The sequence below is a fragment of the Salvia splendens genome, chromosome 9 (genome assembly GCF_004379255.2).
Source record: "Salvia splendens isolate huo1 chromosome 9, SspV2, whole genome shotgun sequence".
NCBI classification, from domain to species: Eukaryota; Viridiplantae; Streptophyta; class Magnoliopsida; order Lamiales; family Lamiaceae; genus Salvia; species Salvia splendens.
In genome coordinates, this window is record NC_056040.1 from 36,322,351 (window position 1) to 36,333,061 (window position 10,711).

At 36.1% G+C, this 10,711-nt stretch overlaps 2 protein-coding genes across 4 annotated transcripts; both read left to right on the plus strand.

The window, feature by feature from the left end:
• Positions 1–6,138: 6,138 nt before the first annotated feature.
• On the plus strand, positions 6,139–7,418 carry LOC121749510. The gene is made up of 4 exons (XM_042144076.1): positions 6,139–6,164; positions 6,788–6,859; positions 6,958–7,063; positions 7,161–7,418. The coding sequence occupies exons 1-4, from the start codon at positions 6,139–6,141 to the stop codon at positions 7,416–7,418; spliced, it is 462 nt and encodes a 153-aa protein (XP_042000010.1).
• Positions 7,419–8,603: 1,185 nt separating this feature from the next.
• Positions 8,604–10,199, plus strand: LOC121746545 (protein MOR1-like). Of its 3 annotated transcripts, none has more exons than XM_042140430.1 (5): positions 8,604–8,809; positions 8,901–8,976; positions 9,072–9,198; positions 9,658–9,771; positions 9,838–10,199. In XM_042140430.1, the coding sequence occupies exons 1-5, from the start codon at positions 8,735–8,737 to the stop codon at positions 9,845–9,847; spliced, it is 402 nt and encodes a 133-aa protein (XP_041996364.1). In that variant the 5' UTR covers positions 8,604–8,734; the 3' UTR covers positions 9,848–10,199. The 3 variants fall into 3 exon arrangements, with proteins under 3 accessions (XP_041996364.1, XP_041996363.1, XP_041996365.1); XM_042140429.1 differs by having other exon boundaries at positions 9,658–9,700; XM_042140431.1 differs by lacking the exon at positions 9,658–9,771.
• Positions 10,200–10,711: the final 512 nt, after the last annotated feature.

The window sequence follows — 10,711 nt, forward strand, 5'->3', positions numbered from 1 at the left end:
GATGTTTCTCTGCAGATTGCTGCGAGAAAAAGGTCAATCAGGCACTTGTTTGAAATTGATGAGTTCTTTTCGACTAATAACGAAAACATGTTATTGGATCCCGTGGCTGTCTCCACAGCATATATGAAAGGAAAAACTATTGCATGGGTCTCAAGGTAAAAAGAAGAAATTTTCTTTATTATGATTTGGAATTAGAAAGTTCTTTCTACAGTTTTAATCTTACTGATTATTAGTTTTCTGCAGATGTGAAGGTAGCCGTGAAAAACTAGTTCCTCTTGTAAGGTCGTTGACTTGAGCTGTGTTACATTCTGTATTGAAACAAGTAACACAGCGACCATACCTAAGATTCACGAGGAATATGTTTTCTTTTATTTTTGGAGGTAAGTTAGAAGCATAATCTGTTTCTCTCAACCATGCATATTTATTTTGATTTTTTCAATCAATTACTTCTTTAACACCTGATATTGATCATTGAATCAAAATATGTCTCGGAATCTCAATTGTTTGTAATGAGTAACTCTGTTGTAAAAAAACTTTATATTCCACTGTTCCACAAAGAAATATGTCAGAGATGACTGATGAATTAATAAAATATCTTTTTCTTCACTTCTAGATTTTGCGTAGCTATAAGTACATTGTTGCAAAAACCATTATCAATTTTTTATGATAGGAGATATTCTAATAGGAAATTTGGGATTCTTTATGCCTGATAAACATGAGAGATCTTGAAGTTAATAGTTCTCATTTAGCTTCTTTTCATGGAAGCAGATCTTCTAATACTTGTTTTATCATCTAAATCCGATGTAGTGGTCTAGGCAACTGGTATGCTGTTTTATCTTATGATGCATCTGTGCTTCTAAGCCTCCACTCATGGGCAGGAGCTGTATGGGAGCTCTCCCCCTTTTTGGAAAATGAATGTTCACTGCTGAGGGATGTATTAGGGTGAGATAATCTCTGTATTTTATTTTTAATTTTCTGCTGTATATGCTGCTGATTAGTTAGCTTCCAAAGCATATTTTGGTTTCTTTTGCACTAAAGAAAGATACTTAAAAGGGTATATCTGATACATTAACTTTCTTTGTTAAATTTGCAGGTTAAGAAATATATTATTATAATTAGAGGAAGAGCTGACGAGGAAAGATCATTCTGAACTTGTGGTGAAGGCGCTTACGTAACATCTAGGAAAAACATCGGGAAGGTTAAAGTTCAAGGTGTATAAGTGGTATTGCAAGAAAATTGTTTTCTGCTTCTTGTGCTTGGCTTGTATTTAACTGTACAAAGTTTTTCTATTATTTTTCAGTTTGTAAAGTGAAAATGGGGACGGAGCAACCCACTGGTTGCATGTTTACATCTTTAAAGTCTTCATCCACGTTGAAGCTGGAAACATTTCAGCAAAGGTTATCAAATGTGAAATTGGTTGTTTCATCAGACAAAAGAAAAAAAGAAAAAAAGGAAAAAAAAAAAAAAAAAACAAAAAAAAAGGAAAAAAAAGGAAAGAAAAATAGCTGACATTGTAAGAGGCTCTCTATATTCCATAGAAGCGTTGCACACTTAATTGTTGGGACTCGTAGATACTTGAGAGAAGTACCCAAGCTCATAAATTGCATCAACTTATGAATTGGTGCAAGGTATACAGGTTTCTTACATTCATTCATTCATTCATATATCAATATGGATTCTTGTTTCTCATTCAATCTAACTTCTACTCGGATTGTATATTTGTTTTGATTGCAGAATCATATTCTTGTTTGTTGAGATTGAAAAGTTCGCCCGAAGAGGATGCATTGGGAATGCAACCGGTATCTGGTGAATCTCTTGTCTTTTTATGTTTTGTGTCTCATTCTACTTCTAGGTCTTATGTTTGGCAGATCATTGATAAGTGAATTATACTGCTCTTGACCTGCAGCTTGCCAGATGGATTTGGAGATGATCTGATAATCGAAGTCCATGATTCGAAGGAAAGTATTGCGGGCATGCTCGTGTTCAGGTGGCTGACATTTCTGATGAATCGGTGCTTGATCTTGACCTCATCTTTGGTTTTCTATTATTTTTGAAACAGATCCGTGTGTGTGTCAAGGGGTCAAGTTTTTCTGCTTGTTTGATGCAGGGGAATAAGCATTGTCAGTGTGTTATATCTCGGGAACCAGAGCATGAAAAGCTGGGAAAAATACAGCTATACATCAACTATTCAACCACTGCAGATGAAAGTAGTTGCAAGGTATGCAGATGAATATAGTTACAAGATATATGCAGATGTTTTATAGTTCATGCTTAACGCCTATTTCGTACAATATCAAGATTCCATCCTTCGGGGAGAGTGGCATGACTAACTAGTGTTATGTCTAGTGCATATACATCTGTAGCAGAAACTATAGCTTACGACTATGTTTTGGAGACTGCGATGAGAGGCCAACAGTTTCAGCAAAGAAACTTGTTGCTACATGGTTCGTGGAAATGGTTGGTGGATGAATTTGCATCTCTTTTGGCGTTTTAGATGCTTACACAAAGCTCAGGTACCATGATTATGCATTGCTGGTTACCTGGAACGGCTATATATGTTTCCACTATTGTAAAATGCATTCTTGCTTGTCGATTGTTTAGATACCTTTCATACGTTATGGATTTCTCCACACCAACAACAGATTTTCTTGACGTTGTGCACGACTTTCTGATTGAATGCCTTGATTGTTTTACTGATCAGGTCCATTTTTGGGAGAAGTTTATGTTCAAATTGAGCAGATACACACTTTGGTCTTTGAGAATTATCAGGCACTTGATGAATCATCCACCAGATGAATGTTAAAGATGTATTCGGCACTGCAACAGGATTGGCTGCACCTGCACTTGATCCTTGGCTGTCTCCACAGCATATATGAAAGGAAAAACTAATGCATGGGTCTCAAGGTAAAAAGAAGAATTTGTCTTTATTATGGTTTGGAATTCGAAAGTTCTTTCTACAGTTTTAATCTTACTGATTATTAGTTTTCTGCAGATGTGAAGGTAGCAGTGAAAAACAAAGTTCCTCTTGTAAGGTCATTGACTTGAGCTGTGTTACATTCTGTATTGAAACAAGTAACACAGCGACCATACCTAAGGTTCACGGGGAATATATTCCCTCATTTATTTTGGAGGTAAGTTAGAAGCATAATCCTGTTTCTCTCAACCATGCATATTATTTTGATTTTTTTCAATCAATTACTTCTTTAACACCTGATATTGATCATTGAATCAAAATATGTCTCGGAATCTCAATTGTTTGTAATGAGTAACTCCGTTGTTAAAAAAACTTTATATTCCACTGTTCCACAAAGAAATATGTCAGAGATGACTGATGAATTAATAAAATATCTTTTTCTTCACTTTCTATATTTTGCGTAGCTATAAGTACATTGTTGCAAAAAGCATTATCAATTTTTTATGCTAGGAGATATTCTAATAGGAACTTTGGGATTCTTTATGCCAGATGAACATGAGAGATCTTGAAGTTAATAGTTCTCATTTAGCTTCTTTTCATGGAAGCAGACTCTTCTAATACTTGTATATTATCTATATCCGATGCAGTGGTCTAGGCAACTGGTATGCTGTTTTATCTTATGATGCATCTGTGCGTCTATGCCTCCACTCATGGGCAAGGAGCTGTATGGGAGCTCCTCCCTTTTGGAAATGAATGTTCACTGCTGAGGGATGTATTAGGGTTGAGATAATCTCTGGATTTTATTTTTAATTTTCTGCTGCATATGCTGATTAGTTAGCTTCCAAAGCATATTTTGGTTTCTTTTGCACTAAAGAAAGATACTTAAAAGGGTATATCTGATACATTAACTTTCCTTGTTAAATTTGCAGGTTAAGAAATATATTATTAAAATCAGAGGAAGAGCTGGAAACATCTTTAAAGTCTTCATCCACGGTTAAGCTGGAAACATTCAGTAAAGGTTATCAAATGTGAAATTGGTTGTTTCATCCAATAGAAAAAAAAGAAAGAAAAAAGGAAATAAAAAGAAAAAAAGGAAAAAAAAAAAAGAAAAGAAAAAAGGACATTGTAAGATGCTCTCTATATTGCATAGAAGCGTTGCACACTTAATTGTTGGGACTCGTAGATACTTGAGAGAAGTACCCAAGCTCATAAAGTGCATCAACTTATGAGTTGGTGCAAGGTATGCAGGTTTCTTACATTCATTCATTCATTCATTCATATATCAATATGGATTCTTGTTTCTCATTCAATCTAACTTCTACTCGGATTGTATATCTTGTTTTTTGATTGCAGAATCATATTCATGTTTGTTTGAGATTGAAAAGTTCACCCGAAGAGGATGCATTGGGAATGTAACCGGTATCTGGTGAATCTCGTGTCTTTTATGTTTTGTGTCTCATTCTACTTCTAGGTCATATGTTTTGGCAGATCATTGATAAGTGAATTATACCGCTCTTGACATGCAGCTTGCCAGATGGATTTGGAGATGATCTGATAATCGAAGTCCATGATTCGAAGGGAAAGTATTTGCGGGCATGCTCGTGTTCAGGTGGCTGACATTTCTGATGAATCGGTGCTTGATCTTGACCTCTTTCTATTATTTTTGAAACAGATCCGTGTGTGTCAAGGGGTCAAGTTTTTCTGCTTGTTTGATGCAGGGGAATAAGCATTGTCAGTGTGTTATATCTCGGGAACCAGAGCAAGAAAAAGCTGGGAAAAATACAGCTATACATCAACTATTCAACCACTGCAGATGAAAGTAGTTGCAAGGTATGCAGATGAATATAGTTACAAGATATATGCAGATGTTTTATAGTTCATGCTTAACGCCTATTTCGTACAATATCAAGATTCCATCCTTCGGGGAGAGTGGCATGACTAACTATGTGTTATGTCTAGTGCATATACATCTGTAGCAGAAACTATAGCTTACGACTATGTTTTGGAGACTGCGATGAGAGGCCAACAGTTTCAGCAAAGAAGAAACTTGTTGCTACATGGTTCGTGGAAATGGTTGGTGGATGAATTTGCATCTCTTTTGGCGTTTTAGATGCTTACACAAAGCTCAGGTACCATGATTATGCATTGCTGGTTACCTGGAACGGCTATATATGTTTCCACTATTGTAAAATGCATTCTTGCTTGTCGATTGTTTAGATACCTTTCATACGTTATGGATTTCTCCACACCAACAACAGATTTTCTTGACGTTGTGCACGACTTTCTGATTGAATGCCTTGATTGTTTTACTGATCAGGTCCATTTTTGGAGAAGTTTATGTTCAAATTGAGCAGATACACACTTTGGTCTTTGAGAATTATCAGGCACTTGATGAATCATCCACCAGATGAATGTTAAAGATGTATTCGGCACTGCAACAGGATTGGCTGCACCTGCACTTGATCCCTTGGCTGCTCCACAGCATATATGAAAGGAAAAACTAATGCATGGGTCTCAAGGTAAAAAAGAAGAATTTGTCTTTATTATGGTTTGGAATTCGAAAGTTCTCTCTACAGTTTTAATCTTACTGATTATTAGTTTTCTGCAGATGTGAAGGTAGCAGTGAAAAACAAAGTTCCTCTTGTAAGGTCATTGACTTGAGCTGTGTTACATTCTGTATTGAAACAAGTAACACAGGGACCATACCTAAGGTTCACGGGGAATATATTCCCTCATTTATTTTGGAGGTAAGTTAGAAGCATAATCTGTTTCTCTCAACCATGCATATTTATTTTGATTTTTTTCAATCAATTACTTCTTTAACACCTGATATTTATCATTGAATCAAAATATGTCTCGGAATCTCAATTGTTTGTAATGAGTAACTCCGTTGTAAAAAACTTTATATTCCACTGTTCCACAAAGAAATATGTCAGAGATGACTGATGAATTAATAAAATATCTTTTTCTTCACTTCTAGATTTTGCGTAGCTATAAGTACATTGTTGCAAAAAGCATTATCAATTTTTTATGCTAGGATATATTCTAATAGGAACTTTGGGATTCTTTATGCCAGATGAACATGAGAGATCTTGAAGTTAATAGTTCTCATTTAGCTTCTTTTCATGGAAGCAGATCTTCTAATACTTGTATATTATCTAAATCCGATGCAGTGGTCTAGGCAAATGGTATGCTGTTTTATCTTATGATGCATCTGTGCGTCTATGCCTCCACTCATGGGCAAGGAGCTGTATGGGAGCTCCTCCCTTTTATGAAAATGAATGTTCACTGCTGAGGGATGTATTAGGGTGAGATAATCTCTGGATTTTATTTTTAATTTTCTGCTGCATATGCTGATTAGGTAGCTTCCAAAGCATATTTTGGTTTCTTTGCACTAAAGAAAGATACTTAAAAGGGTATATCTGATACATTAATTTTCCTTGTTAAATTTGCAGGTTAAGAAATATATTACTAAAATCAGAGGAAGAGCTGGAAACATCTTTAAAGTCTTCATCCACGGTTTAAGCTGGAAACATTTCAGTAAAGGTTTTCAAATGTGAAATTGGTTGTTTCATCCAATAGAAAAAAAAGAAAAAAAGGAAATAAAAAGAAAAAAGGAAAAAAAAAGAAAGAAAAAAAGCTGACATTGTAAGATGCTCTCTATATTGCATAGAAACGTTGCACACTTAATTGTTGGGGACTCGTAGATACTTGAGAGAAGTACCCAAGCTCATAAAGTGCATCAACTTATGAGTTGGTGCAAGGTATGCAGGTTTCTTACATTCATTCATTCATTCATATATCAATATGGATTCTTGTTTCTCATTCAATCTAACTTCTACTCGGATTGTATATCTTGTTTTTTGATTTCAGAGTCATATTCATGTTTGTTGAGATTGAAAAGTTCACCCGAAGAGGATGCATTGGGAATGTAACCGGTATCTGGTGAATCTCGTGTATTTTTTGTTTTCTGTCTCATTCTACTTCTAGGTCATATGTTTGGCAGATCATTGATAAGTGAATTATACTGCTCTGACATGCAGCTTGCCAGATGGATTTGGAGATGATCTGATAATTGAAGTCCATGATTCGAAGGGAAAGTATTGCGGGCATGCTCGTGTTCAGGTGGCTGACATTTCTGATGAATCGGTGCTTGATCTTGACCTCATCTTTGGTTTTCTATTATTTTTGAAACAGATCCGTGTGTGTGTCAAGGGGTCAAGTTTTTCTGCTTGTTTTGATGCAGGGGAATAAGCATTGTCAGTGTTTTATATCTCGGGAACCAGAGCAAGAAAAAGCTGGGAAAAATACAGCTATACATCAAACTATTCAACCACTGCAGATGAAAGTAGTTGCAAGGTATGCAGATGAATATAGTTACAAGATATATGCAGATGTTTATAGTTCATGCTTAACGCCTATTTCGTACAAAATCAAGATTCCATCCTTCGGCGAGAGTGGCATGACTAACTATGTGTTATGTCTAGTACATCTACATGTGTAGCAGAAACTATAGCTTACGACTATGTTTTGGAGACTGCGATGAGAGGCCAACAGTTTCAGCAAAGAAACTTGTTGTTGCTACATGGTTCGTGGAAATGGTTGGTGGATGAATTTGCATCTCTTTTGGCGGTTTAGATGCATACACAAAGCTCAGGTACCATGAATGTGCATTGCTGGTTACCTGGAACGGCTATATATGTTTCCACAATTGTTAAATGCATTCTTGCTTTTCGATCTTTTAGATACCTTTCATACGTTATGGATATCTCCACAGCAACAGTAGATTATCTTGACGTTGTGCACGACTTTCTGATTGAATGCCTTGATTGTTTTACTGATCAGGTCCATTTTTTGGGAGAAGTTTATGTTCAAATTGAGCAGATACACACTTTGGTCTTTGAGAATTACCAGGCACTTGATGAATCATCCAGTTGATGAATATTAAAGATGTATTCGGACCTGCAACAGGATTGGCTGCACCTGCACTTGATCCAGCTTTGAAGCTCTACAAATGGTTGCATGATATTCTTTCCCCGAGGTGCGCTTAAAGCTATGTAGATATTTCCATGTGGGAAGGTGCCGGTGCTCAAACCTTCGTCTGTTTGTCTTTTCTCTTTGAATATAACTGTGATATTTCCATAGGTTCTTAGTGTAGGCCTATCATGGATAGTTTCTGCAGTGGACGACTTTGGTACTTTTCATATTAAGCTGAAGGTGCTCCAACTTATCGGTTTTAACATGCGTGATAATCATTTTCCAGGATTTAATTGACTTATGCAAGGACGTCGGTTTACAATCTAGTGCAGCTACACCTAGAAATGCAACAGTTTGTTAGTCAGGTGTTACATTTTTTAAACTCAGTCACTGGATGTGTTGCGAGGGAGCTTATTAGTGTGGTTTTACTGAAATCAAAATAGTCAAATCTGAAGAGGAATTAACTGTTTTTTTTCTCTTCTTGAAGATATACAGGGATTTCTGTCTTATGGGGATACATTTTTTAAAACTCAGCTTTCATATCTGGGGATGTGTTGGGAGGTGGCTTATTAGAGGGGTTTTATGGAAATCATAATAGTCAAATTTGAAAAAGAAGTAACTGTGTTTTTCTCTTCTCGAAGATATAAATTGATTTCTGTCCTATGATAAACTTGCTTTACTAAGTACTCTTGACGCCGAGTATGACAATAATCGGTACGATTAATTTTTTTGGGTGTGTAAATTTACAAATATTACCCTTTGCATGCATCTGCAGCTTTAAGAAGGTTGATAAAGTAACTGATTCTACATCAACTGCGGTGAGTGGTGGCATCACTGGCATGGATGGTCTTCCACGTTAAGATATCAGTGAAAAGACTACCCCCCCTGTTAAAAGGCTTAGAGGGTTCTGATTTGAAGGTTGGTTAAATGTAGTATATGTTTGTTAATCATCAAATCTATGAATGATTTATGAGGGTATGCTGTCAATCTGACTTTATCTTCTGTCTAGGTCCGCTTGGAATCTATTGAAAGTGTGACCAAAATTCTGGAAGAGGCGAACAAACCTATTCTGCCTGCTGGAACTGGTACGTTCAGTGAAAAATTTGAAACAACTATCAACTTTTGTATATGGAGTATATAATTATCTACATGATATGCCCTTTTATCTTTCTTGTTTTAGGAGATCTATTTGGAGCTCTAAAAGGGCGTCCACACGACAGTAACAACATTTTTTTTATTATTGCTACTTTGTCCACAATCGGTGCTCTTACGACTACAATGGACTGCCAGTTGAGAAGTCAGGCAAGGTACTCTCGTATAGTAGTAGTTATACTATTATTAAGAGTCTCTTGCGTTAACTATCTGTGAGTTACAATCCAAATATTATAAATACTTGGGATCCTTTAGATAATCTTGAAAACGTCAAAGACAATATTTGTACCTTTAAATCCCAATATTCAAACTCTTCTGTCATGTACATAGCTCCTGTGAGGCTTGATCATTTACATGAATGTGCCTCATGCAGGGCATTCTTTCAGATGCCTTGAAAAGCCTTGGCGACACAAAAAGCATATGCTTGAGTGTACAATGAGAGTACCAATGCTTGGTGCTGCTCATCTCGATAAAATGGCCTGTAGTCATTTTAGAAAATAGTGTTTTCGACCTCCTGCTTTGAGTATTGTTAACCTCACGCTTGCTGATGTCTTTAGCGTTTAGCTACCATATATTATTCTCTCAAACGCTGAAATAGGCATAGAAGGGTGTAGGGATCTTTTTAAATGGCTATCAAGAAGACAACTTGCTGGATTGGTGAGTTCCCTTGATGAAATAAAGCTGCTCAAACCCACTGCATCTGCTATCACGGTTTTTCATTATGCAAGGTTGTTATTCTGTAGGTAGCTGTGTATCAACTTATGTCTTAGGATATTTCTTGGTTGCCTTTCCAGGATAAATTAGCAGGTGGTTGTAAAGCGGCTGAAGCATGCTTTAATGAAATATTGAGAGGGTTTATGGACAAGAAACGGTATGAACATCCAAATTTTTGGTTACTTGATTGATGTTGGCCAACTCTTTTAGCTGCTAGGTGGCGCTAGACCTATCTTATATCTCTTCCCTTATATGTACCCAAAAATTTGAGATATATACAACATTTTGCTTTAGCTGTTATTAGCAAACGACTGAAGCCATATGGAGCTCTTCAAGGTATTATGCTACTTACATTTAACTCATTCATCTCCTAGTAAAAAAATATATTTATGTTTTTCCACTTTTCCATGTCATTATATTGATTTTTTTCGTGCCACATCCATTGCAGATAATTATGAATCTGGTAGATCTGTTTCGTCAAGGTCATCAGGTAAACAAATTTTTGTTCTTTTACTTATTTTAGTCTGTTGTTCTTGTAGATGTATTTGATTAAATAATTTACTTTTTTCCTTTTTGTAGGTACACCGGGTGCTTTTTTATATTGCAAATGCTAAACCAAGTTTTGGAAGATATCATCCTTTTAGGGGCGTGGTGGATGGAATGCTTTTACTTCATTTACTGTTGGCATTATGTTTTGTTTATTTTGTTAGATCTTAATAGGGGGCATTCTTTGGTGAAAATTATGCAGGTCATAGCAATTGCCACAACTGAAGGATTCAAGAATGAAGCTAAAAACATGCTAGTTGCATCTGGTGACATTGAACATACATATGTTCCAACTCAACATCTCATACGTCTAGTGTAGAGGCGAGGAGTCCTGCAACTGATTTAGTTCTACTTTCCCTGCTTTTGAATCTATGTTCTTTTACATCTACCGTCTTTGATTAAATCTAT

What these genes read in the sequence shown, in the direction of transcription:
- LOC121749510 (XM_042144076.1), top strand. Translation starts at nt 6,139, where the DNA reads ATGCCTCCACTCATGGGCAAGGAGCT. An exon ending in GGGAATGTAACCGGTATCTG is followed by an intron (nt 6,860 to 6,957) that starts GTGAATCTCGTG and finishes TCTGACATGCAG; the next exon opens with CTTGCCAGATGGATTTGGAG. An exon ending in CTGACATTTCTGATGAATCG is followed by an intron (nt 7,064 to 7,160) that starts GTGCTTGATCTT and finishes GTTTTGATGCAG; the next exon opens with GGGAATAAGCATTGTCAGTG.
- LOC121746545 (XM_042140429.1), top strand. Translation starts at nt 8,735, where the DNA reads ATGGTCTTCCACGTTAAGATATCAGTGAAAAGACTACCCCCCCTGTTA. An exon ending in TATTCTGCCTGCTGGAACTG is followed by an intron (nt 8,977 to 9,071) that starts GTACGTTCAGTG and finishes TTCTTGTTTTAG; the next exon opens with GAGATCTATTTGGAGCTCTA. An exon ending in GAAGACAACTTGCTGGATTG is followed by an intron (nt 9,701 to 9,837) that starts GTGAGTTCCCTT and finishes TTGCCTTTCCAG; the next exon opens with GATAAATTAGCAGGTGGTTG.